Source organism: Notechis scutatus, chromosome 1 (genome assembly GCF_049901735.1).
Source record: "Notechis scutatus isolate UNSWTSFEM ecotype Mainland chromosome 1, rNotScu1.2, whole genome shotgun sequence".
NCBI classification, from domain to species: Eukaryota; Metazoa; Chordata; class Lepidosauria; order Squamata; family Elapidae; genus Notechis; species Notechis scutatus.
This window is the reverse complement of record NC_142009.1, coordinates 116,469,523-116,496,956: the sequence shown is the minus strand read 5'-3', so window position 1 is coordinate 116,496,956 and position 27,434 is coordinate 116,469,523. Positions and strand designations below refer to the sequence as shown.

The window sequence follows — 27,434 nt, the reverse complement described above, 5'->3', positions numbered from 1 at the left end:
ATAAAAAAATAAAAAAATAAAATAAAACACACTTCAGGTGATTGGCAACCAACCACAATTATAGCTGTTTGTAGCGTCTTACAGTCATGCAATTGCATCTTACACCGGTGTTGCCAAAACTGGGCATTTTCTTCCAGTTTTTGGCAAACTGGGCCCATAGCAAACCACTGGTTTGTTTTGTCATTAAGCAAACCCAGTGGTTTGTGACTTCTTCATTCACTTAATAAGTGCCACAAAAAGGTTGCAATTCTGTTGATTACTTTTCAAGAAAAAGAGCAATTTTATTTTAAGAGATCATTAATTTTACAACTGTCATGACTTAAGATTCTTAAGTCTAAGAGTCCATTAGGGTCATAACTTGAGGACTACGTGTACCAAAAATAAATTATGTAGCACTCTTGTTTTATACAGCTCTTTAAAACATTCTGCAAGGAGTCCTGTTCAAAAGGCACATGAAAATGAAGGAAGCAGTTAAATAGCCATAATCATTATCACATGGTAGTTTTGCTGTAAAGAAGATAGGACTGCGTGATATCTAAAAACATGAATCTTTGCCATGATTTTTGACAGTTTGGCTAATAGTGCTTCAAACCAGTAAAATGTGTTACTTTTAGACTTTATCATGCAGTAATGCAGTTTCTCTTTTTTGCTCCATCCCATGCTTCAGAAACAGTGCATGTTACTTTATATTAGATTTACAGCAGTTAAAAGCTATGGCTTCCTAAAACAAACCTTGATGCCTTTTTAAAAACAAAACCATCCAAACAGAACCCGTTCAAATACTGTTTTCAGCACTGCATTTCTGCTCATAAAAAGGCTGGTTGTTAGAGTGGACTTAACATGGAATTGAGATGTATTCAGGTTATTTAATCTAAATTTACCACAAAGCTTTGAACACTCTGGTGCCCCAAAGCGAGGAGGAGGAGGAGGAGGAGGAGAGGAAGAAGAAGAAATATAGCCATTTAGTGCCCTGTAGTTGTAAATATTATTAATTGCCAGGAAAAGAATGTTTAATTTCAAACCAAAAATGTTTAGTTTATTGAAAACTGTCAGCTGCCAAGTTATCATCAAATGAAATATGTCAGCTAAACATTTTCAGTGTAATAACAAACAGCATCAACATAACTTAGCCAATGCAACTGAGAGTCAGGAATCTCTTACCAAATTTGTCACTCTTCTGGCATGTGTATAAATAAATACACGCTACTACAGAACAGATCTGTACAAGGAGAAAAGTAAGGGGATAGAATGGATTGTACATCTTTAGGCTGCTACATTACAAGTAATGGTTTACATGTGAAATACGTATTTTATATTTTAATGCAACATCTAGACAATTTGGCCAAAGAATCCATTTTTCTTCTGGAAGGAGCAGCAAAAGCAAAAGTCCTGAAGGATGCCAAGAGCAGGAAAGCCTCAACATGGGGAGGCCTATTTGATGTTTCTCCTTCACTGATTAAATTTGAAATTGTTCCCAGGAAACTCCAGATGGAAGTGCAGACATAATCAAATGCCTATATAACCCCCAATCACTCCACAATCAGGCAATTCACAAGAACACTCTGTACCGAGGCAGTCCAGAATAATGGTAGGAACTATGGCTAAACCATTCCTATCCCAAGGCATTTCTGCTTCTGAAAGGTTTTAGCCAAAATGTTAAAGAAAAAATTGATCTAGGTAAAATGATAGCAAAGGTATAATATCACACTGTCCCACTCTGTGCCATTGTGTTGAAATTCTTGAAACCTTCTAAGTTGCTGCTGCTAGTAATAGAATACTTTTTCATTTATTTAATGCATGAAATATTAATGTATATATTACTATTTATGTTCTTGCCAACTTTCTTTCCTGGCTAATCCACTTGTAATGTTCAAAAAGCCATCAGGACTGAGTAAAACTAGTCCAAAAATGTGACCAGACATACTAGACGTGCCAGTAACTAAAGAAATGGTTATAGTATTCTACAAAGTGTTTATATTAAAAATAATATCCATATTATTATTATTTCCTTAAGCTACAGTAACACATTTAAAGTAGGCTCTCATCACTTTGTCAAAGCCCAGTGTGGTTTAATTTGAAGTGTACTATATGCTAGTATTCTATTTTCTCTATTTTAATAGATCTTTAACTAAATGAGAGCAATTAAAACAAACTTAACTATTTTTAATAAATGTTGGATATTAGGAATGAAGATGATACTTATAAAATACATCATCATCTTTTTACCCAAGGTATTTTTATATGATATCATAATTTTAATTTGCTACGAATTCTCAGAATGGTAACAGGGTGAAAGAAGAATGAGATAGTTTATAATAAAAAGAAAATGAAGACATTTTATATGATAACTACAGGGACAAATTGACCAGCTTTAAAAAAAAACAGCTGTAAATATCTGGTTCTTTTTTTAAAAAAACCTCTGTGAAAGATTCCTGTTTCTCATCTTCTAAAACATGGCATCTGTACATGGAAAAGTTCCAGAGAAATCTCATATACAGCAGCTTTCTGCTGTTTATCATTTTAAAGGATCCTTGGTATAAAACGACTGCAAATGTTTCATTCGTTTCCTAAAGAATTATATTTAAGTGGAGAAAGAGGCCTACCTAAAAATTTGCTGATTCTTGCAAAATGGCAGACATGCCTGTCCAAATCTGAACCAATACTTCATTTTAAGAATGTGGTGTTTCAGTCATATGCAGAGATATAAAATCATGACAATCAAGATGGAAGTCTCAAAATACAAAGAAAGTTAGAAATGTATTCTTTACAAACATATCACATCTGTCAGACTTAAGGCATTTTAAAAAGCAAAACAGTGTGTGACCATCTGGATGTAGTTGATCAACTTAATGTAGTATAAATAAAATAATAACAGATATAATCATTGAAGAAAAAAATGAATGATGCCTTTAAAAAAGAAAAAGGAAACAGCACGAAAGCATTTAAACTCTTGACTTCCCTACCACACAAATATTTAATAAAACACATTCCAAATGGCGTATTGAATGATGTATCCATGTGCTATTCTGCTTAGTTCATTCATAACTCTTATATTTGTGATAATTTTATATAATTTGATTTTTTTGGTAAAATGATGTATTTGGATCATTTTTATGTACTGATGTTAAATCGGTATCATAAATCGGTATTCATGCTCCAAAGATGAAATGTTCAACGTTAAATAATATATTTAAAGGAAGGAAGGAAGGAAGGAAGGAAGGAAGGAAGGAAGGAAGGAAGGAAGGAAGGAAGGAAGAAAGGAAGAAAGAAAGAAAGAAAGAAAGAAAGAAAGAAAGAAAGAAAGAAAGAAAGAAAGAAAGAAAGAAAGAAAGAAAGAAAGAAAGAAAGAAGGAAATTATCTGGAGTTATTAATCTCAAGTACCAACTATATGAGTGGCACAAGACTTTGAAAAGAAAAATATCAGGGATATGAACAAGAATGGTAAATCAGCAGAACTGATAAATACTGATAAGGATGCTGAGTGTTGTCATAGGGAGACATCAGGGAAGAATAGGAGGCTAACATCCTTTACTTATAAGCACAATATAGCCCAAAATTTCTGATGCTATGTGAGACAGTTGTTAAGTACATTTTACCACATTTTATGACCTTTCTTCCCACAGTTAAGTGAATCAATGCAGTTGATAGTTAACATGGCTGTAAACTGAATCTGGCTTATCCATGACCCCAGGACAGTGCAATCATCATAAATATGAGCCAGTTGCCAAGTGTCTGAATTTTGATCATGTGACCATGGGGATGCTGTAACAGTTGTTAAAGTCATAAGTCACTTTTTCAATGCCACTGTAACTTTGAACTGTCACTAAATGTATGGTTGTAACTCAAGGATTACATATAAGCCCTTTTGATGTAAATATACTACCTCCTTGGTGGATCTAGACTCCTAAATCAAGACTGTCATAATCACCCAGAACCAAGAAACAATGGGCATAGTTTTCTCAACTCCATTCTAGTTGAAATGCATAGGTTTTGTCCAGATAGCTGCCTCATCAAACTGAAACTTTTAATAAACTTCCCTTTTTGGCATTCCAACTTACTATTTGATAGCAATCCAATAACACTATTTCACTCCAGCTAAAATACAGAGATGGAATTTTATTTTATCCAGCTAAAATACAGAGATGGAATTTTATACAGTAACACAATTCTGTATTTTCAGTTCTAATCATGGTTAGCTACATTTTCAAGAGTTCCAAGACAGAGGTTAACATAATTCAACATTATATATATTTTTGCATGCATACTTTTTGAATTAAATTTGCTGTGTAAATAAATGGGCATATAATTGAATTATCTGCATGTGAAAATATCTACAGTATTCCTTATTCATTTTCAAAAAAGAGAGAGAACCAAATAGATTGATATGCAGCTTCTTTCAATCTAATGCTGAATGGGACGACTACAATACTCCTAGAATTCTGTATTCAGTATGCCAATTTTTCTGGTATTTTTATCCTAATATATAGGGAAGGGGAGTATCAATTTGGGTAGGATACTATAACACAATTATCTAAAGCAAGGCACTTTAACTAGCTAATACTCTATTTATTATTATTCCTTAGGAAGAAAATAGTTTGTTATAACAAAATCCTCCCATTTGACTTCTTCTGATATTCAATTTTTTCTCAAGCAAAACAAATAGAGGCAGCTCTAATTGACAAACTATACAGTACAGTATGTATTTGCAACATTTGTCCTTAATCAAGAAACCTTCCCAAAATTAATCTGAGAGGCTTATTCCTTTTCCACAAGTGGTTTATCTTAAAAAACTATCTGGTCCTTGTGGTTTTGTTCTCTAATTTTCCTTTTTTCCTCCAGTCTCCTTGGGATGTAAGAAGAATAGATTCAGAATTCTCTCTGAGATCCAAGTTTTTAAAAGACACATTTATATAGAAACCATAGAACTTTAGACTAAACTCACATTTCAAGAACTAGAGCTGGTCTTCAATATTTGAAATCTTGAAGGAAAAAAGGAAAACGTGGGGGTAGGCAGGTGGCCATTTTTCCAATTTGGCTCATAATTTATGAATCAAAATGAGATGGAACTTGGAGGAAAATAAATTATGCTTCTTATATAGTCTACCACTGAAAGCAAGTATTTCAAAGTATTTCCAACCTTCAGGGAGGGGAAATCCTTCTGCAAGGATTTTTTTTGTGTCGGCTAATGAACAACAGGTTGTTCTAAACTGTGTGAAAATGCTGTACAGACACAGCCTCAGAGTAAATAGCCCTTTGACTAAGAACTAAACTAAACAGATCTGTCAGGTGCTGGAAGTTCTGGTTGACATTTAAACTAGCATTCCATTTTTTTTTCATTAAAAACAGCATTTAACAACAACAGAAAGTTTCCATCAAGTAATTCACCTAACGAGTTCACCTAACAGATTTAGTTTCTAAGGTTCTTTTTAAACTTCAATTGACAGCAGGGTTTACTAAATCTATTTAGTAAATCTTTTTTTAAAAATTTATTCACTGTAGATTTTGCCAATATTTCATCCTCTTCCTTTTCTAGCATATTCTCCTTATGCAATTAATATTGAAGTTCATTTCAAATAACCCTAAAACAATACAGAATACTTGTGATTAAATAGAACCTCAGTGTTAATATGTCTGTTTTTATTATAAATGGATGGCTTACTGTCTACCATATATTTCATGAGACTGCATCCTGCCTATCTTGATATGCATTGAAGAATCTGGACTATTTCCTGATTTTCAGTTTCAGTTCATTAGTGTAAAAAGGGAAATCAACTTCAGTTTCAGTTTTAAAATCTCAGACAGTATGTCTTCTTGGGATGAATATATCAGCAATACAAGTAGTGATGTTGCACCAAATATTCTTTCCCTATAGGACTCAATTCTATATGAAGAGAACTAGAGAAAGGACTGCAATATTGATATCCAGCATGTGAATGAAATGTGAACATGGTCTCTTATTCCATGCCAGAATAAATAGAACCCAGTTCCTACTTATTAAAGTAACAAACATTGCATTATTGTAAGAAAACCATGCAAAGAATAAAACATAGGTCGGCTATCATTATTCCCTATCACCTAGGAGTCACTACCTTGTTCAAAGTTGCATTGATCTTCATTTCTAACTTTTGTGCCAACTGCACTATTCAGGATAGTATGATCCTTGTTGAAGCAAAAGTCTCAGTGTTTACAGGCTGGAATGAAACTGGGATAAATACTAGGTATTAACAAATTATACCTCTGAGTTATTGCTGAAAAATATTTTTTTCTGGGGAAAATGTTAAACACATTGTACCTTTTATTAATGATTTGGCAAATATTACTGCACAGTTTTGCCTATTTCTCTCTTGAAATATGTCAAAGACTGACATCAGCATGAAAAAACAGTTACCTCATTGTCAGTTCCCACATCGAGCATAATGGGCAGACACTCCTGGGGCTTTACTCCTCCACACACTGTGTAAAGTGCTAGTTTACCCACCGGGATGCCCATTCCATAACAACCTAGGTCTCCAAGGCCAAGAATACGTTCTCCGTCAGTCACCACAATCGCCTGTGGAAAAGTATGGTAAGCATTATAAATCTGCAAAGGTATCCTGAATTCTTTGTTATGATCAGTTTTAAACTCTGTCATGCTATTATTATTTTCTAAATAACTACAATGAATGAATGAATGAATGAATAAATAAATAAATAAATAAATAAATAAATAAATAAATAAATAAATAAATAAATAAATAAATAAATACTGCATTTTCTTTAAGGCCATTATTTAAATAAATAAATTTTTGGTCAATCAATTATATGGGCTAAGCCAATTCAATCACTACATGAGAAACAACACATGACAAACAAATTGAGCATTCCCTTTAATGAGGCCCTTTTATTTCCAGAATGGATAGTGGGTCTAATCCTACTAATAAAAGGAAACAAGGCATTTTTAAAAACAATTTCCCTTTCCCTCCTGCTATTCCACAGAGTTGCCTATTCTCCCAGAGCACCTTTTTCAGAGAATACAAGATAATGAAAGAAATGGGCAAACGTTATATATTTTTTAAAATTTGCCAATATTATCACAAATATAAAATATATTTTTGATAAAAGAAAATATACCAATGGGTATAATTTTCTTCCTTAAGGGTTTAGATAAAGCAAATAAAATGTAACTCTCTGGTACAATGTGTGCTTTAAGACAACAACTTCCATCTGCAGTTTCTATTGCCCAATTCATTGGAGAGTTCTGGCTAACCATTTATTTTTAATAGATGCTCTAATTAATTCATTATTTAAAAACTGCAACATTTTTCTGTGATGCAAAGAGGAAGAAAATTAGCAATCCTGTTACTAAAACAATGTGATTGAGCATGAATAGCCCAGTACCATCATCCTGAACATTTGCACTAAAAACATAACTGTTTAATATATTGCTCTAACTCCTCTGAGTAATGATTCATGGTTTGTGATGTACATTTCCCACTCTGAGTAATGATACTGTGCTATTTCCAGCTCTTATTTTCCAACTTAAGGATTTAATTTATGACAAGACGCTATTGATTATCAACCAATTAGGTGTAGGGAGCCTTTATCAGCCCAATTGTCACATTTGTCTCAGGGATACATCCTGGGCAATGGGTCCAGCCAGCCCCTTCATTCTTCCTTCCTCTCTCATGTAAGTCCCCCTTAACAATTCTATATTAATAATTTCATGTCCTCGAATTGGCATCCACTCATAGATCATCCCCCATTGCTTTTCATATTTACAGAAAAGGAATCCTGCACAGGCACTCCTGTTTTCAGAAATGTCCAAAAAATGTTGAACTCTGAAGGAGATGTTTTCTTTTACCTAGTAAAGACTTCTTTGTCCTTTTATTTAGTAAACCTTGAGAAAGCAATCCAGATAGGGATGGAATATGGATGGCTGGAGGGTGAGAAAACCCCCAGTAGAATGACTGCTCAGTTGAAGCAGTGGGTCAAAAAAAAAAGAAAAACAGCTGGGGCAAAGGCTCTCTTTGATATAGCCTCCCAACCAGCAGGATTTCCTGGAAATTAGGATTGGCAGCAAGGGTTGATGCAAAAAGAAAGAAAATAAGATGGCCGTGCAATTACAATTACAAAGCAGTTTGCGTGAGACTATAGTACTAGGGGAAAAAACACAGGGTTTGTTAAGAAGACTCTACAAAACATTAACAATATGTATTAAATATATCTATGTTGTTTTTGCTATATCTACAGAATTTGGAATTTATCATGATATCAAGAATTATAGATTGAGAGGGAGAATGAGGGTTGACTAAAAGAATTATTATATAACACTACACTTTATTCTAATCTACACCTTCATCACAGCAACGTACTGTGGTCAATATCTGAATTGGTCTTGGAAAAGAAGAAAATGTTCAATTAACATGGTTAAAATTTTTGGAGCTGTTCTAGTAATCACATTATTTCTAAGACTTTTTTCTTTTTTTATTGCCATGTTTATCATTTTTGAGGTCGTGTCAATTCTTTAATATTGTTGGGTTTGTTTATATTTGATTGATCAGCTAAGCACAATAGAAAATAATGCATGCTGAGAAATGACTGGGAATTGCAACTGGTTTAAAATATTGTCACTAGGCTGCTAATAAGTACAAAGTACAGGGAACTTGGTGTTAGTATGTCAGATTTTAGGCACAATTTGATGTACTGGTATAGGCCTCTGAAATCCTAAGTGGCTTATATCCCCATTGTCTAAGGGAAGGGCCATCCTAATAGTATGGGTATATTGATCTGCAGGAGAGGCCCTTCTAAAGAGATCCTGCAATCTGTAACTCATCTATCTCACAGATGAAAGAAGGTCTTCTCCCGCAATATTCCTGGTCCGTGGAACTGCAAACATCTCCATTTTGGAAGATGTCAAGGCACATGCCTTTTGCCAGGCTTTTAAAGTTAATTACAATTACCATTGGGTTTATTTTATTTTTTACATTTCACATTTACTGAATATTAGCCACCTAAATAGTAAGCAGAATATAATCATATAAGTAAGCAAGGAAAAAAGCAATATGATGGAGGAGATGCTGAAGACATACATAGTCAAATGATATGCAGATAAGAAGACCCTAGGAAAAAAGCAATATGATGGAGGAGATGCTGAAGACATACATAGTCAAATGATGTGCAGATAAGAAGACCCTAGGAATCTCTTTCAATGTAGTTTCCCCACAGTCGCTTTAAAAATATGTGTAGAATAGTACAAATAAGAAAACTGCATAAAACACAGATAAATCATATTCATGAATCATCCTGCCAAATCAGCTGCTATCTACCAGAATTAGCACGTCCAAAGTTTTTAAGGGAAAGAATCTCAGCTACCTGAAGCTTCTGCGCCAGGTGTTTTTCACATGCAGTTTCAACATTTATAAACAAAAACAATCTGTTTCTTGTTTTTCCTGTGCTAATCCTTTGAGAATACAACCATTGTTGCTTAAGAAACAGGTACTCAATGATACATTCCACAATGATTACATATTTCTGTTCTGGCCCCAAAAGAAAATATCTGTAAGCGGGTGAGAGGGGTAAGACCCATTGGTTATTGTCACAGCTATTCCCCAATTGACATAACAGGGAAGGATCTGGCAATGGTGCAGCATCAACTGGCAAACCACCTGCTCTACCAACCCTGCATGCCTTTATAGATAGCACATATACCTGAAAGGGCAGCCAAGATCTGGAGATTATACATTCCACTGTAGACATGATGCCTACCAAGTATCCAAATAATTTCAGTGCTCCCATTCAGAGCTCACTGAATCAAAAGGAAATCTTTAATAAACTGACAATGCTGTTCTCACATGAAATGTGGATTTAATCATATTAGCTTGCTATTTTCATAAAAGTCAAAAGGAAAAAAACAATGCATTCTCTTAGAAATATAAATTTAATAAACACACTATTGCTTAGCAAACATACATAGAAAAAACTAAGTAGGCTATACTGGCAGGATTTTAAGAGCTGTGAAGTAAGTTTTACGTAACATATTTAATTGAACACTGTAATATCCCACTTCTTCCAATATGTGTTACTATAAACAACATCAAAATGTGTGTCCAATGCTAAAATATTATAACACATGAATATTTTTATTCTTTCATATACAGTATGTTGGAATTTTTAAAAATCCACAAAAGCACTTTTCGCATAACAATTTTAACTTCAACTTTTAAAGTTATTCTTTGTAGTGCTTTTGAAGAAAAAAAGCAGGCTAAAACTATTTTAAATAAACCTCAAGGCATTTTACTCTATCAGATTGAAATTGAATAAAGGTACTTTTATTATTTATTAAAAACCCTACCATGTTAGAAAAAGTGCCAGCTTGCTTTCTCTGAGACATGGTACTAGATTAATGGAATTTGCATGGGATATTCCTATATCAAAGCAAAACCCAACACTATTGCTTATACCAGTAACCTATAAACATGATTCTAAACCTGCACATACATGCATCTAAGAGACACCTACCTTTATATTAGTTTCAGGCCATGCTTTAAACAACGTTGCTATATGTCCTCGATCATGGAAAGTGATGAAGAGTCCTCTGTAAGAAAGCAATTCAAACTTCAAATTATTTTTAAAATATGAAGCCTTTCCTTCCTTCCTTCCCACAATTATATCTTAATTTGACGTACAACTTTCAGTATTAATTTAATATATTGCTTATTGTTTTGTTAGTGATTTGCACTGTATTAATCACATTTAGCTTATAATGCAATGACACAAGTTTTGTTTAGAGAAAGCGTATTAAATATTTTACAATATACCTTGGAAGATACCAGCCTTTTCCACTATTTAACCACCCATATTTACTATCTGTAATTAATCTTCCACACTCCTATATATATATAGATGGCACCAATTCATGCTTTCTGTTATACACTTTAGTCCTTTCATTCAAATTAAGCCTTCATTTACCCACAGATATCAATCAACTTCACTCTATAAAATCAGACAAAGATCAGCCACTTTAGATCAGCAATTTACCAGCCATTTAAGATCAGCCACTCAGACTCATGCAGAAGTCATAGTAACAAATAAGATCACCTTCATTTGGATTGATTATATCCTTCCCTCTTTTGTTTCACAGAAACAAGAGCATTTTTAAAAGTTATTTCATTTCATCTATTAATTCTTGTTCTTTTTCATTCAGTCCTTCTGTATTTCAAGGAAAATCTTCTGTATGCCATGCTGATCACCAAATGAACCTTTGGCTACTCGTGGCTTTGATCAATTAAAGCTTTCATACAATGTATTTAATAAGCTAGAGAAGAAATAGGCTATGCTACTAGCTTTAGTCAATACCAACAAGAAGCACAGTCCACACTTATTTTGAAATGATTCCCACCAGCATAACAACATCCCAATTTACCCAAAGGATGACCATCCTGTTCTAGGCATGCTAAATTCCCTAATCTAGAGACTAGTTTATGTGGAAATCAACTCTTCCCTAAATCCAATCATGAAGGCTTCTGCAGTATAGTAACTTACGGGGTAAGCAGGGAATGATTACAATTGTGAAATGGAGGGATTTTAAAATTTTATCTCAAACCTGATCGTTTAAAAGTCTAAAAAAATAAATACATAAAAAGCACCATTTAACACCATTCTCAAGAATTGCCTACCTACATACTAGTGCTTGGCAATGTATTTGTGAGCTGAACAGGGAACGCCATGAAACACTATTGAAGTGTATTTGTATTTACTGTGGGCGGCTCACAAGAAAGGAGAAGGCAGCAGAGGAGGACGAGAGGGAATAAATTTAACAAATAAAACATAACAAGATGACAGAAACTGGACTGGTATGGAAAAAATAAACACACCCACACAGTGCAAAGAAAGTTTTATTCGCCCTCATTAAAGACCTGAGAAGAGAGCCAAGTCTTTAAGGCCCTTCAAAACAGCAGCAGGGTAGGGGCTATCAGGTTCTCAGGGACAATCTCAGGATCTCAGGGGCCAGTCCAGCAGTGGGATCCTACCTGTTCAGTGATTGCACGTGCACCTAATGTGCACAAGCAGCTTTCCACAACCAGCTGAGGCCTGCAGCACCAATCAGCTGAGAGGGTAAAGAAAAGAAAAGCGCAGGGATGAGTGAGAAGGCCTAATCCTCTCAACTGGTCATCGGAGGCTTTTTTTACTACCGGTTCAGCCGAACAGGGCCGACTTGATAGTATACCACCACTGGGCCAGTTACTACTACAAGAAGATGTGCTTCCAGGGAACGAACAGATAGCATCATTTAACTAAAGAAACCCAAAATGTGCCAATTATGCCAGATCAAACTGGACAGGAAGATACTATGGGACTGAGGTGGAACCTCAATTAACCAGGTTCAAATCAGTTAGACTCCATCCTGATTTAATGAACATGAATTCTAGAAAAATTGTTTTCCAACATTATAAACTAAGATTAGAAAGCATGGAAAATTCAACAAACCTTATACATATGTACACAGAGGCAGTTGGGAGCATTTTGTGAGTGTGGAAAATGATGATTGGTCTAATGGCTCAAAAAAAGCTGTGGCCTAAGTACAGTCACATATTCCAAAGCAGCTCTTTCAAAAAAAAAATTGAACAGCTTTAGTTATAATTTAGTCTTTAGTCTTTACATCAGCTTGAATTTGCTGGCCCTATAATAGGATCAACTGCAGAGAGGAAGATGCAAACTAATATTAGAACCATGCAAGTCAGAAACAGAATCTCCAAACCAAATTTGGCTATCTTTGGGCACTGATGACATATTTAATATAGTTAATACGTATATTCCCATGGTATCCTGTTAAGCAGTTTTCTATAACAGCTTAAAAGTCATAGGACTAAAGATATGTCATCCCTAAATTGTTATAACATGAGGTATTTGCAATATGGTTTTTTGGAAAATTCCTTACATTTTCTTAAGGATTAAAGATCAAGCTTGTTGTGACTTTTGGATATTTAACTAAATTACTAACATTAAATTATTAAACTTGTCATTTTTAAAAGATGTTGCAAAATACACATACAATCTAGGTCGCCCTATCCTGCTTGTGGTTCTTTGTTCAAGAAAAGCTGAATGTAAAATAAATCCTTATAGTAATAGATACTCTATTTTATGAGGAAAAGGTTAAAATAACATGGCTCATTTATCCTGGGAAGAGACTCTAAAGTTAGCTATATTGTGCAATTCACAGAGGGATTAAAATACTTCAGTCAGGATATTCCATGGATGTTTCATGGAAAAAATATTAATTTGGATACCAACATTAAAAAATGTACCGTTTTAAAATAATTCCTTAAAAATGGCTACAAGGAGTTAGTTCCTGATTGAAAAATAGTATTCAATTTTTACATTCAGAAGATGGAAGATTCAATTTCAAATATATTCAAACAACACTTGAACTAGTAGTATCAAATTATTTCTTGCTTCTATGTTAAGACTGTTCTATTGGAAGAATTTATTATTATTATTATTCAGCATATAATGAGAACATGACAGAAGAGAAGTAAACATATATATACCTATGTATAACTAGAAGAAATAAAAAGTTGTTATTCTGACCTCCAAATTAACCATCAGTTATAGCAGCTCTTAAGAAATAATTCCACAAGATTTCTGGAAAATTGTGCGGTATATACATCAAATCTCCACATCTGCTACTAAGAAATAATCTGAACCAGAAAAGCCTGTTTCCTACATTGCTTAACATCTACAGTAGATGAAACCATTGGGTGTGGTCATTCATTGATTCGGAGTGATGTGTCATCAATATGAAAATGATACCCAGTTATATCTCTCTGTCCCTAACCAGGCAGAGGATGTAGTGGAATTTCTGACATGGTGCCTGAAGACTTTTAAATTCTGCATGGGACTGAACTCTAACCAAATGAAAATGGCTGTGGAGTCAAAAACTTGAAATTAATTCATTTATAGTTCCGGATGAATTCTTCCTACTCTGAACAAATCTGGCTTACCGGGCGGGCGTGGGGGAGGGAGGGCTCTTTCATAGCTCCTACTTGAAATGTAAATGGAGGTTATGTTGAGGAGAGCCTTTGCACAGCTACATGTGGTGTGCCAAACATAGCCACATTCCTGGATTAGTAGATCTGTGCATGCTTATTCATGACAGTGTCAGTAGTCATGGTGGGACATCTGCAATTTGCTATACATGATGCTTGCTAGAAGACCATCTCAAGAAGTTTCAGATGGTCCAGCATGCAGCAGTCCTGGTAGGTTCCAGATACAGGTAGTCCTCGACCACAACTGAGCCCAAAATTTGTTTCTAAATGACACAGGCTGTTAAGTGAATTTTGCCCCATTTCTCACTACTGTTGTTAAATTAGTAACACAGTTGTTAAGTGAATCTGGCTTCCCTGTTGACTTTGCTTGTCAGAAGGTCACTAAAGGTGATGGCATGATCCCAGGAGACACCAACCATAATAAATATGAACAAGTTGCCAAGCATCTGAATTTGGATCACGTGACCATGGGGATGGTGCAACGGTCATAAGGGTACAAAACAGTCGTAAGACACTTTTTTTAGTGCCATATTAGCTTCAAATGGTCACTACATGAGCTGTTGTAAGTTGAAGACCACCTGTGCTTTATCTTTGGGACATTACCCTGCTGGTCTGATGCTGGATGCAATTCACAATGTTGGCTGTCACCTTTAAAGCCTCCATGGGTCAGGGCCTGAATACCTATAAGTCCGCATCTCATTTGTTGCATCTATATCTAGCAAATGAGTTAGTCTTGAGTCTGTTTCAAATGTTAATCATTCTGTTTTATTTTGCGGTATCCTTCAGTGTTTGGCAGACTCCATTTATATACAGGATAAAATAATTAAAATATGAATTCCTGTTGACAGATAACATGAATGCTAGTTGGGATCATGTGGAGATTATGGAAACCACAAGAAGCATGAGATTAAAGGGCTCCATTGGATCACAATAGATCAGGTAAGTTAGCTAATGGAGGAGACTTTTGTCTTCCAGGAACTCTGAAGAAAAGGGTTAAGGCTATTTAGAGAAGATGCAGGAACTAGTGCTGACAAGATTTGGAGACTGGCCCAAAGTACTATGCCCTTTGTGTGACTGCAGAGGTTTATTGGAAATCTTCCAAGCAACCAGAACCTGGGCAATTCCTGGCATGGAAGGTTTGAAAATGTGCTGACATCTGAATTTAAGACTCAAAGCTAAGGATGTTTCTTGAAGGCTAAAGAAGGAGAGTCAAAGTTTATTCAGACGAATAAAGAGGGAACAGAACAGGAGCTAAATTCAGGAAGAACAATATTTCATCAAGGTGAATTGCAATGCAACAATGAGCAATGATGCCCTCAAACTTATCATTAGATGATGAGGCATAGGAAAAAAACAATCTGGGCTTTTCCATCTGCCAGAGGTCAAGAACCATTGAATGTTTAGTAGTAATGGTCTGACATTTCATAGCTGCTTTGAACATCTGATAATTTTTAAAAATACATACAAATTAAAAAGCAGTTTTACACTATAGAAGGAAATAGATTATATGATGTAATAACAATATATTATAATTTCTTTTTACATATACAAATAATAAAAAACATGAAAATTAAATCAGAATTTTAAGAGGCTGTAAATCTCAAGACTATGAAAGATGCAAACACATTTAATTTGAATTGCCATGAACAGTCTCCAATAATTCCAGCTAAAATATTTTCAGTGCCAAAAGTTAAGCATATATAACTGTTCAGTGAACTACAAATTGTCAAACTTTACCCTACCAAACAAGAAAAAAAAGTGTTATGACTGAAGCAAACTCTAGTGAAGCCAGACAGACTCTACAAAAAAGAAAAAAAAGAAAATGTTACTAGCTGTGGAAGTAGTTCCAAGAAACGTATTGATAAATATGAAATCAAAACTTTATTCTAAAATGAGAAGTCATTATATTAACAAGTTCCAGCCATGTATTCCCATTAAAACTTAGAAAACGGCAGGATCTTGGTACTATCCAATTAGAATCTGAATTCACTTTGAAATGCAACATTGTCCAAAAATGCTAACATGATGACTACAGTACGTTCTACAACTTGCACCCAAGATGTCTGTATTTCAAAACCCGTATGAAATAAACTGTGAATGGTTACATACTTTACAGAGACAGTAATGGCTAAACAAAGAATGGATTACTGACAGAAAACAGTAATATCTGACAAAAGGATAATGGCTAGACTAGCTCACGCTGATGAAAGGCAGAGTATGGTAGAATACAGAGAAGCAATTGTAACAACACTCACAAAACACTTCATTTTCCTTTTAAGCCTAGGATAAGCAACAAGAACTCTCCAGCCTCATTTCTCTGTCCCCAGGTTTGTGCTGCTTATATTTTCATGGTGGTTTTTTTAAAGACAAAGACTTAAAAGAAACAAATAAATAAAAAGACTTAAAGGAAACTCAACCCATCTACTTTGGGGGAAATAAAAGCCAGAATACCTCCACTCACATGCCATTCATCTGTCTTGGGGGACATCACTGAGTCACTGCCAATGGGATGCCTGCAGATTCTTATCCCTCCCCCCACCCCTGAAAAGATGCTTTGAAACAGAAACAACCACAATCATTGACCAACAAAAATTGTCTATCCTCATGTTAAGGCCCAAGGAAACTTTCCAAATGATCTCTTTTAGGAGTAACCCATCTATATATACAAACTAGGCAGTGCCAAGTTAAGTACTCCACCAAATATTAAGGGGAAAAACCCAATAAATTAAAATATACAAATATGTTTTATGCAAATATGTTTTATACAAATATGCAAAGAAGAGCAATTAAGATGATTAAAGGCCTGGAGATAACAATATATGAAGAACAGTTGCAGGATTTGGGTTGGCTAATCTAACGAAAAGAAGGACTGGGGAGGGACAATCTTTCAATATTTGAGAGGCTGCCACAAAGAAGAGGGGGTCAACTTATTTTCTAAAGTATCAGAGGGCAGGACAAGAAAGAGTCGATGGAAACTAAACAAGGAGAGAAGTAACCTGGAATTAAGGAGACATTTCCTAAGAATGAGGACAATTAACCAGTGAAACAACTTGCCTTCAGAAGTTGTGGGTGCTTCATCACTGGAGGTTTTTAAGAAGAGACTGGAGTGTCACCTGTCTGAAATGGTATAGAGTCTCCCGCTTGAGCAGGGCAGTGGATTATAAGAACGCCAAGGTTTCTAGATGCTGGTAGTTCACATAAGGCCTCTAGTGCCTTCACTAGAAACTAGCATTTTGATGAACTATACTTCATTTTCATTTTGTATGCCATCCAGCTCAGTGTGATATGTTCAATAAGCAAAATCTAAAAACAAGGATACTTTATAAACTAATAAGAACATATAAGATTTCATGATTTCACTCCTGCCAAACTACTAACCGTGTTTAAGAAAGCGGGAAGAAGAAACAATATATCCCATTGTCTACTCTTTTCATTTTGCTTTAAGTTAAGAAGGATTTTTAACTAAACAACTATTACATTTTAATATTAAAAATGATTACACCTATTATATTTTAATTATGATTCAATTAAAATAACTAGTGAAGGTCTAGCTAAGAAAGACCTATTAAAAGCTAGGTATGGAAATTTTAAAAGAAGAATGAAATCCTAAAACAATCTTTGAAAGTTTAAACATCTGGACTTTACCTGGCTTATAGCTCGATTTTTAAAATCCTAGCCTACCTCATTAGGGAAAACTCATTAACGTCAACATTCTTTTTCAAATATATTACTATCTCTGCATATATAGTTTTCCTTTGTCAACCGTTAAAACTTTTCCTTCGGTTATTAAAAGTTCCACTGAAATATATAAATCATATACTATAGTAGTAGCAAGCTTGCTGAATTATGCCTGAAATATTCAATATAAGAGGAATAGGATCCACCAGATTTACAGTAAATGCAGTAAGTTCAGTAACGATGCCACATACTCAACATATTCAGATACCTCAGATTAGAAAACATGCCTCAATATGCTATGCTGTTGTGAAGTAGCACTTGGCATCTTCAAAAGAACCCCAATGCATATGCTTTCTGTGCGCTGTGCAAAGTTGTAAGAAATGCACTCGGCTTCCAAAGAATTCCTTCCCCACAATTAACCTAGCCCATACAATTCTCTTGGAAAGTAGCAAGGCCTCAGAAGCACACCATTTCATCTACTTTTTATGAGCCCAGAAATACATCGAAGACTTACCTTTATGTTAAATTAATAACACGGTTCCCAGAGTTGCTTTTTTAAAAAAATTGAGCTTAGCACAGTAACAATACAAGCTTTCCTTTCCTTTATTAAATTTAATTGCAGCATTGAACAAAGGGATTTTCATCAGGATTGCAACTTATAATGGAAGAGTTAAACCTTTGTTCCCTACATCCTATGTTTCTCCTAGAAATAGCTATTCTCCCCTATTTTCCCCTTTATTATGACCTACAACACCTGCAAGTGGATAAAATCTATTACACTTTATTACCCATGATATTGGAGGGAAATCAGGTGACTGACAATGACTGGACGTAGCGCCAAGAGGAACAGGAAATGGAAACAGCAAAGTATAGTCTTTTGCCAACTCACGAATGGATGGAAAATATTCAGTAGTGGGAAAAGCACCATGGAATAAAAATATCATCTGCATTTAAAGTAGCCTAATTTAAAAAAAAAACCTGTCCCAGATATTTATAAGTAGAAATTGACTGATTTATGCAAATGCAATTTATTTGCTCAATAGTATAGAAATACCATTATATGTACCGCTATATATTAAACCAAATTGAAAAGTCCTAGTTTTGGGGCTAAGAATGATTGGGTCAAAATATCTAGTAGGCTTCTGTTGGTGAGAGTTTCTAGTTTAACACTTTAACCAAACAGATTAATTAGATCTCTTTCAGACAGATTTCAGATCTAGGCCTGGTATTGATTGTTTTGGTGGATAAAGAAAGAGTAGTCTTCCTGATCCTATTGTATCGCTTAGTAGCATTCACAGTAATTGATTATACCATTCTTCTAGATCACCTAAAGGACTGACAATGGCCAGGAGTGATTGCTTTTCATAGTGGTACATATAATGCCGTTTCTATACTTAAGTAAATTGCTCCAACTGGTGATAAAGGGGAATGAGTGTTCAAACCTTTGTATAGGATGCTACAAGATCTGACTCTTCCCTGCAAGATGTTTAACTTTTCCATGTTACTATGATCAGGTCATTTGTTGATTCCGGGTGATAACATCAGTATGCTGATAGTGTCCAGTTATATATTGTCTTCTCCAAGTCAGACAGGAAATATAGTGGATGTTCTTACTGCCTAGAAGCAGTAAAAGACTGGGCGGGATGAAACAACTTGAAACGGAACCTATGAAGTTGTGGCTTGTCCAAAACACGTCTGCTTCGATTATAAGCCCTATGTTGGTTCTGGAATGAATTGCATTCCTCCTGAAAGTTGCAGGGAGTGGGTGGGTGGAGATATTCTTCTGGATTTACGGCTTTTACTTGACCTAGGAGAGGAGGCTGTGGCCAAGGATGTCTCTGCCCAGCTTCTGTAGCAGTCATTTATTTCCTCAAGGTTGGATTGCTACAACACGCTCCGTTTGAGTCTGGCTTGGCAGAATACCTGGAAACTTCAGCTGGTGCAGAATGTGACAGTCCAAATGCTGGTGAGAGAGAGCTGTTTCAGCTGTATTATGCCAGCTGTACAGTGGGAGCATTGCATTTGTTTCTGAGTACAATTCTTGAACTCTAAAAGCCTTATTCGTCTGGAAAGAGATGCTTCAAGAGTCCTTCCCTTGAAATGTCAGAAGGATGGACGCTGAAAACATTATTTTTCTTAGAGAATCCCATCACTCTGGAATACCCTAAGGTCATTCATTTCCTCAGTATCCTAAGGCTCAGTATCATTTCCTCAATATCCTAAGGCCCAGACAATCTTCAGACGTGTATAATACAGGAGACGCAAAGGTACAACCATTTTACAGGAGTTTGTTTACATGTTAACTTTTTACTTTTTTTAATTACACTTGTTCACATAATCATTGTGATTATATAAAAATATTATTTTAAAATAATATTTACTTTTTTTAAGTAAGCCACCTGGAATCAGAGGAATTAGGCTATAAAACGTATAAATAAATAAGCAAACAGGCAGGCAATGGAATGGAATGGAATGGAATGGAATGGAATGGAATGGAATAGAATAGAATAGAATAGAATAGAATAGAATAGAATAGAATAGAATAGAATAGAATAGAATAGAATAGAATAGAATAGAATTCTTTATTGGCCAAGTGTGATTGGACACACAAGGAATTTGTCTTGGTGCAAATGCTCTCAGTGTACATAAAAGAAAAGGTACATTCATCAAGAATCATAGGGTACAACACTTATCATGCTAGGAAACAGTCAATATAGATTGTAATAGTAGATCAGTGGCCCCCAATATTTTGGGCACCAGGGACTGGTTACATGGAGAGAAGGTTTTCCGCAGTCTGGAGGGAGCATGATTTCATGTGCAGCCTGTATCCTGCAGATGGGGCTTCCCTTGTTTATGCGGCCCAATTTTTGGCATGCCATGGCCCAGCATCGGCCCATGGACCTGGGGTTTATGACCCTTGTACTAAAGTATCCTCAGACTATTTGCTACTATGCATAAAGCAGTGTTGATTAATTCAGAGAAAATGTTCATTCAGAAGGCAATCAAATTAATCTTGCTTTTAATTCATAAAAATATTTCCCAGAAGACTTCAGAGAAAATTATATACTTGACAAGCCTTTCTATATAATTCTCTAGTCATACAGTTTCAGGAATAAAAGTACAGATATTTTCTGCATAGATTTCTAAAAAAAAAAAAGAATGTATAGGCATTTGACATTTGTTTTGATACCAAATAAGTTATTAGGTGTACGCCTAAATGAACAAACATAACCTACAACCCATAAATTCATGGATATATGCTGTTGCCAATTTTCATCATATCACATAAGTCATTGCTGCCTGTATCCATAAATGTCAGGGCTCTGTACAAGAATGTCAAGAGAATAGCTAAAATAAGCCAAATGAAATAAGGAATATCTGAACTGACTATCACCCTTACCCTTTAATTACAAAAAAGGATCCAGTTTCACTCCATTTCTATAAGGCAGACCACCTGAAGAAACTCACTGGCATGGAAGTATCTTTTGGAACCTAATACTTTTAAAATACATTTAAAAAAATAAGTCACTAGGAAGAATATAAATTTCAAACAAATTATATTAGTTTAACTAAAAACACTGGCTTTTATTTGTCAGAATTAACTTTTTTTAAATCATTTAAAAATGAAAGCAGAAATAGATTACTACCAACTTTCAGGCACAAAAGATTACTGTGTGATAGTGCTTAGTTATTCTTTACTGGTGTAACTAACCTTACTCTTCTTTGTATAAATCATAGACCTCTACAAAGAAGGAAAATATATATTTTGCATTTAAAATAAATCCAGGTTTCCATGAAAGATATAATCATTGATGAAAAAAAGAATCCAAGAAGACTTCAAAAAGGGATAAAGTACTTTTGACAAGACAATTGTTGCATGGTTTTTTTTTAAAATCAGTGTACAAGTAGTCCTCGAGTTACGACCACAATCGATCCCAAAATTTATGTTGCTAAGTGAGAAATTTGTTAAGTCAGTTTTGCCCCATTTTATGACATTTCTTTACACTGCAGTTGTTAAGTTAATAACATGGTTATTAAGTGAACCTGGCTTCCCCGTTGACTTTGCTTCCCCGAATGTAAATCATATGACCATGGGCATTCTGCACACTTTCATAAGTGTGAAAAATGTCATAAGTCATTTTTTTCAGTGTCGTTGTACCTTTGAACAATCACTAAACGAACTGTTATAAGTCGAGGACCACCAAGATAGTATGGAAAGTATACTCAGTATATCACAGGAAGAAAGAGGCAATGCAACATATGTTATGTGGAAAACATGCACACCGCCCACACTTTGTATTTGTAAGCTCTGCACTATAACAAGTCTAGTAACCTGTTGCAGCATTATACAATACCTAGAATGGGTATGTTTCCACAGAATAATGCTTACTAAGTTAAAAAAAACCAGTTAATTACATGTATGAATCTCTAGTCATACCACATATCAATCCAAAGTATTTTAGGAAGGAAATAAGAAATGGATTTCCACAGTATATGAGAAACCAAGACAAGACAGTCCAAAACCCCATAAAAATACAACTTTGCTCGCGGCAATTTTATACATTTTTGCTAAAACAGAGGACATGAAGTAGAAGCCAGCACACTATGCATGATTTGCCTTCTGGAATCAAACTTGAAGAAAGATGGAAGGAGAAGAATGGATTAGCAATAGCAGACCCTACTAGGAATGCAGTAATGTTTGCAGAAAGCACAGAGCGTATAAAAAAAAACTGTATAGGTATATTAATATATGATACACAGCTGCACTCCAATAGGGGACAAAATTAAACATTTCAGCAGTACATAGTTACAAATATACAAATCTATCTAAATATTATGGATACGTTCTGGTGTGGTGCCTATCCTAACTTCTTTAGTGAAAGGCATGCCTGTATAAAAACAGAAAACATATAGAAAAAGAAGCTGTTTCTGAACTTTCAATTTCTTCTTTAAAGACATAACAGAATGTAAAAGAAAAACATAACTATGCATGACTACCATATTATATTTACTAAAATGCAGACTAGTTTGAAGATTATAATCCCCCCAAAAAAGATTAGAAAGAAAAAAAACGTATATATAAACATACAAAATATTTTTGAAATGCCCATCTTTCATTCTTAGTTAACTTAAGAATCTGCCAACATCAGCTAAAATCTATCCTGAGTGGGGGTTTTGTGAGTGTCTATGTATGCACACACCTACACACTAGCCACAAAACTCCCAAAAAGTGCAGAAGGAAAAATAATATTGAATGAATAATAATTTGTTAAACATCGTTACAAATAGTCCCTGAGCTATGACCATAATGAAGCCTGCCAATTACAGTCCACAAGTCATGATGGTCGTTAAGCAATGTGTTCACAGGATAACCTTGCATAATGACCCCCAGCCTTGCTGTCCCCAAATACAGTCATTAAGTGAGCCCAGGATATTGTTAAATGCTTCAGTGTTAGTGCAGGCCCTGAGAGACCTGCTCCAGGCTTCTCAATGCCTTCCCCACCCTCTGCTTCCCACTCTTCAGGATGCCTATAGCAGTGGTGGGATTCAAATTTTTTTACTACCGGTGCTGTGGTTGTGGCTTGGTGGGTGTTGTGAATCAATAAAAGTGAATAACCTAAATGCAAATTAGGGGTTGAAAACCTGCACACTTGATTGGTCCTTATACAACAACTTGGGATTGGGCCAGAACCAGTCCCTGATTGGCCACTTTTGGGACTGGCCTTATTGGTCAGTAGTTGGAACCTGTTGCACATTTTCATTGGTTAATAAGGCAGCAGCTAACCTTATAAAAGGGTTACTGCTGCCCATAGTATTGCTCTGTTCCATTCTGATTCCTGTTATTATTAAAGAGTTGAAGTCACTGGTCAGATGTCTGGTCTCCTTATTCTCCAAACTTAACACTGGCGACGAGGATGGGATCCGGAGACCGAAGAGCTGACTAAACCTACAGAGCAACCTGCAGAGCACGTGGTTGATCACGCACCATCAACGGCAACATGGCCAGCGGTGCCGTACCACCCGCTCCATTCAATCGAGAGACCGAAGACTGGGAGGCCTACATGGATCGGTTCCAGATGTTTCTGGAAACTAACAATTTGAAAGATGCAACAACCGGCAAAAAGAGCTATCTTTCTAACGCATTGTGGGCCAACCGTGTTTAAAATGGCAAAGTCGCTTGCCAAGCCAGCAGAGGTAAAAGAAATGGACTGGGACGCCCCGAGCCGTTACTACGGGCTCACTACGCGCCCTCCGTACCAACCCTAGTAAGAAGACACGAATATTACCAGAGGGATCAACGGAAGGGCGAAAGCCTTGCCAATTACATCGCGGACCTCCGGAACCTAGGAGGCCTCTGCAGGTTCGCCGACCTGGAAGAAGCCCTCCGGGACCGTTTGGTTCTGGGCCTAGAAGACGGCGCTATCCAGAGCAAAATTATGGCTAAGGGGGACATCAGCCTCACCGATGCCCTTAAAGAAGCCTCGGCAGCAGAGGCGACAAAAAGTCAGCAGCCCAAATGCGCCGCACCAACGCACCGCACGTAAACTCGCCACTGATACCTCACCTCGCTCAGAGAGACACCCGGTATCAACTTACCACGAAGACCTAGAGTCCCGTCCGACAGCAATGAGGAAGAGGTCAACCGACTTCGAACGGAGAGAGAACAGTCCTCACAACACTCATTTCGACCGTGTGCCGGCTGTAGAGCGAATCACCCATGATCCGGCTGCAAATTCCTTGACGCACTTTGCCGCCATTGTGGGAGACGCGGTCACATCGCAAAGGTTTGCAGAAGCAAACAGAACTCCAAACCCCGACAGGCCGAATTCCAGTCTTCCGGATTCTTCGGCACACACCGAGAAAAAGTGAACCACTCCTACAGAAACAAGCCGTCCACCACTTCCACCAGGCGTGAGGAAACCAGGCGGAAGAGACCCACCAAACAATCACCATAGGCCACGCTACATCCCTTGATGCCGGGAAAATCCGAGTAAAGGTCGCCATCGAAAACAAACCTTGCGTGATGGGGTAGACTCGGGATCTTCCCTCTCTATGGTGTCGTGGAAAACGCTCCAACAGCTCCTTCCAACGATTCGCCGCCAAGACCTTAACCCTCAGAGGGTTATACTCAAAGACTACCAGGGCAACCGAATTCCCGTTGTCGGGTCCCGCAGATTCCAGGTCACATTCAAGGACCGCACCGTCGCACTACCACTGACTGTCGTGGATCGAGACAGGCCTAGTCTAGGCCTACAATGGTTCAGGCCGCCGGAATCACTGTAGCCGGAGTCCACAAGGCAGAAAGCGTTGATTGGGAGGAAGCACTCGTGCAAGAATTCCAAGACGTTTTGAACGGACTAGGCAAGTATAAGGGGACCCCAATCTCGCTTAACTTGAACCCTGAAATAGCACCCATCCGCCTTAAGTCGGTCGGGTGCCGTTCGCCTTAAAACCTAAAATCGACGAACAACTCGATAAGCTGATAGCGCAGGGCGACTGGAACCCACCGATCACACCCGTTGGGAAACCCCAATAGTAACGCCTATCAAGCCTGATGGGTCCCTAAGAATTTGTGGAGACTACGGGCCACATTAAACCACGCACTGCAGCAAAGTGCTTATCCAGTACCGGTAGTGCAACACTTACTCCATTCTCTGGGCGGCGGAAAGTTTTCACAAACTAGATTTAGCCCAGGCGTATCAACAATTGCCTGTAGACCCAACCACAGCCGAGGCGCAAACGATCGTAACACATAGGGGCGCATTTAAATGCAACCGGCTCCAATTGAGTAAGCGTCGCCCTGGAATCTTCCAGAGCTTAATGGAAAGGTTGTTACAAGGGATAAAAGGTGTTGTCCCATATTTCGATGATGTACTCATCGCTGCACCTAACAAAGACATTTTAGAAAAACGACTCAGAGAGGTTTTACGAAGATTCCAAAATGCAGGCCTCAGAGTAAAAAGATAAATGCCACTTATGTACCGAAAAAGTAGAATTTTTGGGATACCTCCTGGACAGCCAAGGAACTCATCCTAATCAAGACAAATTACGAGCAATTAAAAGGCACCCACTCCTAGGAACAAGGCAGACCTACAGGCGTTCCTTGGACTTATCAATTTCTATAATGTGTTTTTACCCCACAAAGCAACGGTAGCTGAACCATTGCATAGACCAGGGGTGGGTAAACTTTTGGCTCAGGGCCGCATTGACTTTTAAAATTTGACAGAGGCCCCTGAGTCAGGAGTTGCTACCGGCGCGGCTCCGCGGCTCCAGTCCCGCGTTGCCTCGGGAAGGGAAAGGCAAAAAGGAAGAGCCGCGGCAGTGCTTTGCAACGGGAGCAGTGGCACCGGAGGCTCAGGCTCAGCGGCTCCTGGTTTTGCCTTTTCCTTCCCAAGGCAACGTGGGACTGGAGCCGCACGGAGCTGCGCCGGCGGTAGCAACTCCTGACAGCCCCAGCCGGACACCTGAGCGGAGCCGGGCGAAACTGCCTGTTGCTGCTGCCGGAGCACCGCCGGGTCGCCTCCTCCAAGCAGCCCGCCTGCCCACGGGCTTCCCTCTGCCGCGCGGCTCGGGGCCAGGCGCGAGCGCCCGCAGTTAAAGGAAGCCGAAAGTTGCTGGGAAGTTGCTCGGGTGCTGGGAGCAGGCTTTTAAAGTGCCGCCCGAGCAGGACCGCCGAGCCGGAAAGGCAGGGCAAGGCTCCACCAGCAGCGGCCTAGCTTTAGGTGGCTCCAAGCAGCCCGCCCCGCCCGCCGGGTGGAACCCTTCCCGCTCCTCGGCGGGAAGACGCTCCAGCCTGCAAGCTTTGCCTTTGCAAAGTTTAAGCCTGGAAGTCCCGGAAAAAAAAGGGGATCGGCGGGGACTCACCTTCGGAGAGGTCGCACTCGAAGGTGATTTCGAACTCCCAGCTGAGGCCTTTGCAAATTTCTTTTCTTTCCTACCCCTAGATCGCTCCACACTGTTTTGCAGCTTTGGGGGCCATGCGGCACAGGGCAACACGCCACGCCCAGCGATTTTTTTTCAGGGGCGGGCCGGATTGGACAGACCAATGGCAGCGATTTTTTTCAGGGCGGGCCGCATTGGACAGACCAACGGGCCGGATGTGGCCCGCGGGCCGTAGTTTGCCCACCCCTGGCATAGACTATTAGACAAAAAGCAACGTGGGTTTGGGGACAATGGGAACAACATGCTTTCCAACAAGTAAAGAAATTGCTAACTTCTGAATCAGTACTTATGCAGTACAACGAGACTCTGCTGCTCACTATCACGTGTGACGCATCACCCTTTGGGGCTGGGGCAATTCTGGCCCACGTGTTACCAAACGGAGCAGAAGCCCCCATCGCGTTTTTTCGCGAACCTTAGCTAAAGCTGAACGAAATTATAGTCAGCTGGACAAAGAAGCTTTAGCTATTGTTGCTGCAGTTAAAACATTTCACGAATATGTTTATGGCCGTGCATTTACAATAATCACTGATCATAAACCACTACTGGGGATCATTGCGGGTAATAAACCAACCCCGTATATATTGTCCCCAGAATGACTCGTTGGTCTGAATTCCTGGCGGCCTACAACTACACTTTGCAGCACCGCCCGGGAAATCGATTCTCCACGCCGATGCATTGAGCAGAACACCGCTCCCAGACGCTGTTGTGGATCCAGCCCCAACCCTCTCAACACTACAGATTGAAACTCTACAGGCACCACCCTTGACGGCTAGAGACATTGCTTTTGA

At 37.7% G+C, this 27,434-nt stretch overlaps 1 protein-coding gene across 2 annotated transcripts in view; it reads right to left on the bottom strand.

The window, feature by feature from the left end:
- The window catches only part of ME1 (malic enzyme 1), a 126,870-nt gene that overhangs the window by 60,821 nt on the left and 38,615 nt on the right, over positions 1–27,434 (bottom strand). For both annotated transcript variants that reach the window (XM_026665158.2, XM_087944112.1), the window contains 2 exons: positions 10,499–10,574; positions 6,390–6,551 (listed from right to left, as the gene is read on the bottom strand). In XM_026665158.2, coding sequence (XP_026520943.2) covers positions 6,390–6,551; positions 10,499–10,574 — 238 coding nt within the window. The remainder of the gene's footprint in view (positions 1–6,389; positions 6,552–10,498; positions 10,575–27,434) is intronic.